The 5,753-nt window shown below is 35.3% G+C and overlaps 1 protein-coding gene across 1 annotated transcript; it reads left to right on the top strand.

Annotated features, from left to right (window-relative positions):
* Window positions 1-651: 651 nt before the first annotated feature.
* LOC105139738 (uncharacterized) lies at window positions 652-3,482 on the top strand. The gene is made up of 2 exons (XM_011046298.1): window positions 652-1,938; window positions 2,960-3,482. The coding sequence occupies exon 1, from the start codon at window positions 729-731 to the stop codon at window positions 1,929-1,931; it is 1,203 nt and encodes a 400-aa protein (XP_011044600.1). The 5' UTR covers window positions 652-728; the 3' UTR covers window positions 1,932-1,938; window positions 2,960-3,482.
* Window positions 3,483-5,753: the final 2,271 nt, after the last annotated feature.

Below are 5,753 nucleotides of genomic sequence, written 5' to 3'. Positions count from 1 at the left end.
TAAAATATTTATTTTATTATTTTATAGTTGTATGATTTTTATATAAATTAATAATTCTAAAGATTATAATTTGAATCACATCAATTTATTTTTGATATTTGTGTAATTCCTTCGACATCATTGACAAATTTCATAAAAATAATTTAACTTCCATAATGATGAAGATCTTCTTATAAGAAAAATAAGTTATTTACCTGCATCATATTATTTTTTTACAATAAAAAAAACTCAATTAAAATAACACTATCAGCAAATGATGACGATAGCATGTCCCTAAGCTTTTGATCAAGTCAAATGTTTGTAATACTTTATTAGCTAAAGTTACCACTCTTTTATCATTAAAAACAATAATAAAAAGCACAGCGAAGTTTAAGGTGTCGTTTGGAATGGTTTAAACAGTGTTTTTACAAAGATTTAATTTAATTTATTTAAATTTAATTTTTTATATTTTTTATTATTTTAATGTTTCGATATTTAAGATAAATAAATTAAAATTAAAATATAAACCAAAAAAATAGAGAGGGACCAAATTGAAACATTCCCAATAGATGGAAGTCATTTGCAGTTTTCCATAGATAGTAGATTCACATTCAAAAACCATTTACAATTACACTAACACCCCCAATCAAATGACAAAAATCCCATCCAGTGCCATCTTTGACATTGATAATGATATAGCCTCTGCCTCCCTCCCCAGCGAAGCCACCCCGCTTCCTTTCTTCAACTCCATGCCAAACCAGCAAGAACACCCCAAATCTCAAAGAAACATCATCTCTCTCATGGCAGAAACATCATCGACAAATTCTATCAAAATTGGAACTAAAATGTTCTCAACCCAATTTGTACTTATTTTCTCTCTCTTTCTATCCCTTCCTATCCTTTTCCTTTTAGCCCCGAGAATCTTCCCTTCTCATAACCCCTCCATCCCTATCTCCCCTTCTGATGAACTTGACGACTTTGTTCTTTTCCGCAAAGCCATCGCCTCCGCATCCGCCTCTGCCGCCCACTACCCCTCAGCCCATTCCCATCTCACCTCCAAATCTAAAAAACTCAAAATCGCCTTCCTTTTCTTGACCAACACAGATCTCTTCTTCGCCCCTTTATGGGAACAATTCTTCAAATCCGCTGACAAAAACCTCTTCAACATTTACGTCCACGCCGATCCCCACTCCAATGTTACAAAACCCACAGGGATTTTCTTCTCCCAATTCATTACTGATGCCAAGCGCACTTATCGCGCCTCCCCCACCCTGATCTCCGCCACCCGACGCCTCCTCGCCAAGGCCATCCTTGACGACCCCACCAATACCTTCTTCGCCGTCCTCTCCCAGTACTGCATCCCTCTCCATTCCTTCAAATACGTCTACAATTCGTTAATCATTTCCAAGTCTTTCGATTTGTCTTCCCCCGAGTCAGACCCCGAATCGACTCAGTACAATATGAAAATCCAGTACAAGAGTTTCATCGAGATTATATCGAAGGATCGGCGGTTATGGAAAAGATACGTGGCTAGAGGGAAGTATGCGATGATGCCAGAGGTGCCCTTTGAGAAATTCCGTGCTGGGTCTCAGTTTTTTGTTCTCACGCGCCGACACGCGCTCATGGTGATTGAAGATCGGAGGCTGTGGAATAAGTTCAAGCTGCCTTGTTATCGAGAAGATGAATGTTACCCAGAAGAACATTATTTTCCAACGTTGCTGTCAATGCAGGATCCAGATGGTTGTACTAAGTATACGTTGACAAAGGTTAATTGGACTGGAACTAGGAATGGACATCCTTATACTTATAAGGCTGCTGAGATTTCTCCTGTTCTGATTCAAGAGCTTAGGCAATCAAATTATTCGAGTTCGTATTTGTTTGCGAGGAAATTTGAGCCCATTTGTTTAAACCCTTTGATGAAAATTGCTGATAAAGTCATTTTCCGGGACTAATGATGTGGTAAGTTTCTAGTTTCGGCTTATTTTTGTTTTGTTTTTGTTGTGTTTGAGTTTGTCAGCTGAGTTGACGTAGTGAGTTTGAATATGATGTTAGGATAGGTACTGGGATGGTGTGGCTTGATCTAACCTAGAAAAGTTGCTTATTAGTCGTTGGTGTTTGGCTAGAAGTCAGCCAAGATGGAACCTTTTCTTTGATACATTTACGAAGATTGGTTTAGAATTTTAGAGGGTTAGATTTTTCTCTTGAATAAGTCTTTGCCTCCCAACTTGGTCATCATGTCATTCTCGTGCACAATTCAACCCACATTTAGTTAATTTCACCCCTATCAAGAATTGTTTATTTTGTATGATCTTGGGATAAAATTTGTTCAAGATGGAAGTTTTCGGCATCGAAAGTGTTTATTGAAAGTGTTTTCCGTCTTAAAAAACACCAAATTGATGTTGTTTTAGATGATTTTTTATGGTTTTGAAATGAATTCTAACCTGGGTGGGCCTAAACCTTAATTCTTTGCCATTGTTTTCTTTGGCTTGGTACTTCATTGATTATTGCTGATGTAATTGAGGGCAAGATAGTGGGATATTCCTTGGTGTGATGAATTAAGCAGCAAGTCATGTGATTTGTGACAGAATAGCATATCCCTGCTTTGAGGGAATATTTTTTAGCTAAATTTAGGTTTCTTTGTCTTGAAGTCTTTAGTTGTGGCAAATAGCAATCATTTTATCGAGATTATACAAGCTCTATTATTAACTAATGTTTTTCAGTGCTAATGATCGTATCGACCAAATTGTATTAGACTGTGCCTTGAACTTATGCCTGTAGTGCTTTTGACCCTATAACATACAACATTATCATATATGCAGCTTAGCTTGAAGTTTGCTTGCTTTGTTTTGTAACCTTTTTAAGCTGCCAAACTCGTTCTGCTTCGTTTGTTATTATTTGGTGTCTGATTGTTTTCATATGTGTGTGTGTGTGTGTGTTCATGAGTCGCAACTGAAGCTGACTCATTCATGCCATTTTACAGGTGAATAAAAGAGTTTCGAAGATATGAAGAAGTGTAAGGCATTGTTGGAGCAACTTATGTTGTGGGAAATGGTTTTGAAGAGGTGTAAAGTGCTCTCAAATCCTTAAAATTTAACCCAAAAAAATGGCAGCTCGGAGAGGGCCATTGGAAACATCGAAAGGGATAAAGAAAGGTACTTCTAGTGGGAGGAAAGCAAACGAAACTACTTCTGCTAAATGTATCTTCAAAAGTCGAGAATTGGAGTTTTTGTCATCTTGTTGTGTGTGTTCTGTACATAGTTGAATGTACTTTAGGACAAAAGGAGGGAGGGAAGAAAAGGCTGTAAGGAATACCGCAAGGCAAAGCAATGTCGGGGGGCCACTGATGGGCTCAGATTAAAGAATCTAGCCAAAATCAAACCCCCTTCCTTCCCTCTTATTCAAATTTTGATGTTTTATTTATTCATTTCTGGGCAAATTCTTAGTTTATATCATAAATTGCGGATCCAATCTCTTCCTAATAGTATTCTTTTTATTCTCTTCCATTACTGTGGTGTCCGTGTGTGATGAAGCATCTGGTTGCAATGGTATTATTTAGACATGTTGCCTGTTATTTTGTCAAGGGTTGGTTAATGTTCCGGGATAAAAAAAGAAAAGTTTTTCTGGTACTATCTTATGTTTATATATCTAATATTTATTTTTTCTATCTCAAAATAATAATCAAATGTTAACTTTAAAATTATTTTAGAAATAAATTTATTCTTTTTGTAACTAAATATGTGTATATGTTTGATGAAAATATATATTTTTTATTTTTTTGATATCAGCCTCTAAATTCATGTTTTTTTCTGTCTATCCTTATGCTAGCTAAACATTAAAAAAAAAAAAAAGTTTATTATTTATTAAAGCTTTTTAGGAGCTGTTACCGACAATTCGATACATGGTTGGTAGTGAGTAGATGGGTGCTGGCTAACCACCGAAGCCTGTGATCGCCGCCGAGGCACAAGATTTCTCGAAATTGTTTCTTTTGGTACCACGGTGTCCTCCTCTTGCCTTAAAAGCTGCTTTGATTATTTTGTCTTCTATTGAAAAATTAAAATAACCTTTTTTTTTCTGTTTTTCTTAATTTATTAGTATTAAGTACTAACTCTGACACTCCAGGGGCGAAACCCGGATCCTCTCATGTTCTTTTCTAGATGAACTCTCTATCTTGCTTGAAAATAACCCGAGAGGATTTGGGAAATGTAAAAAAAAAATTATTTAGAGATGAATAAAAATAATATTTTTTTATTTTAAAAAAATTATTTTTAATATTAATATATTAAAATAATTTAAAAATATTAATTTAAACCAAATAAAAAATTAAAATTTTAAAAAAACTTTTAGAATATAAAAACAAACAAATCTCAGGGCTGTGTTTGCACTAAAATCTAAAAAAAATTGAATTTTTTATTTAAAATTATTTTTTTTATTTTTTAATGTGTTAATATTAAAAATAATTTTTAAAAAATAAAAAATATATCATTTTAAATAAAAAATACATAATAGTCATCACACTTTTAATTACCCTGGAAAACGTAATGTAATAAATTCAAGTTGATACTATTGCTCGAAAAACTCCACCTTATATGTCAAGCTTTAACAGCCCTTCAAAGGACAGTGGCAGCTCGAATAATATAATAATTTAAGCTTCAAGGAGTTATTTCGGTAATTAAGTCCGTCGGCCGTTTGAGATCTTTCCGAGAGAGGAAAAAAAACATTTTTCAAGAGTAAATGCCAACTTTCTTCTTCCCTTTCAAAATCTTAATAAAAATAAAAATAAAAGTTATATATTTTTTTTAAAACCTCCTTTTTTCCGACTACAACCATGCAAAACTAACACAACACTGCCAAGGACACATAGGCTTGATATGGTAGCATCTCCTTCTTCCTCCAAACCAGTTCGAGAATAATTTTTGTTATAAAAAAATAAAAATAAATGGTGATTGATGGATATGGAAGTAAAGAAAGGCTGCCATGCTCTGCCTCCGTCCTAACGTCTGAACATTCACACTGCTTTGGTGGCCTTGATTATGGCCCTAAAGCCACCGAGTTTGAATTGATTGTTAAGAGAGAGGGACCTTTTTTGACTTAATAATTAAAATATTAGTGTTGTCTTCCTGTCTGTCTCTCTATGGCCTTGAGATGCTTCACTTGCTCGACAAAATCAAGGACAGTTCTTGGATCTTACCATTGTAATCGACTATAATAAATGCACCTTCATTATTTCATGGAAACGGACCCTTTCCCTCTCCTGGGTCCTATCGCGGGCCACCCGACTAGAGTTGTTCGAACTTGTGGCTGTCCTTTTCAACACACAATGATATGGTGGGTCATCAGGCTGTGGACTTGTTCACGAAACAAACATTGAAAATTCTATGGTATGCATGCCCAGAAAATTTGGGGACGCCTAAATTGTCTGGCTTTTAAAGGAAGAGTGACTGAGAGATCAACAATGGCATGCTGGTGGAATATTACTTGCTCGCTGTGGAATTGTTTTGTTTATGCAGGCCGTGCTTTGCTACCCTGTAACTTGGTAGTGACAAATAAACGAGGCCAAAAGACAGCTAACCGAGACTTGTTTCATACCATAACAGAAACAGTGCTGGAGAATTTCTTCCATTTAAGCGCATGATTTGCAGTTTCATGTTCCATTGCCTTCTCTCTGTGAGAAGGAAATCAGCTCCGTGGTTAAAAAGAATTCTATAGAGATGCTTTTAATTTCTACTCTTCATTCTTTCTTATGGTCTGTTCTGACCAAACTTTAACTTCAGCAG

Source organism: Populus euphratica, unplaced genomic scaffold (assembly GCF_000495115.2).
Source record: "Populus euphratica unplaced genomic scaffold, PopEup_1.0 scaffold122.1, whole genome shotgun sequence".
Classification (NCBI taxonomy): Eukaryota; Viridiplantae; Streptophyta; class Magnoliopsida; order Malpighiales; family Salicaceae; genus Populus; species Populus euphratica.
This window is presented reverse-complemented; position numbering and strand designations above follow the sequence as displayed.

What these genes read in the sequence shown, in the direction of transcription:
- LOC105139738 (XM_011046298.1), top strand. Translation starts at nt 729, where the DNA reads ATGCCAAACCAGCAAGAACACCCCAAATCTCAAAGAAACATCATCTCT.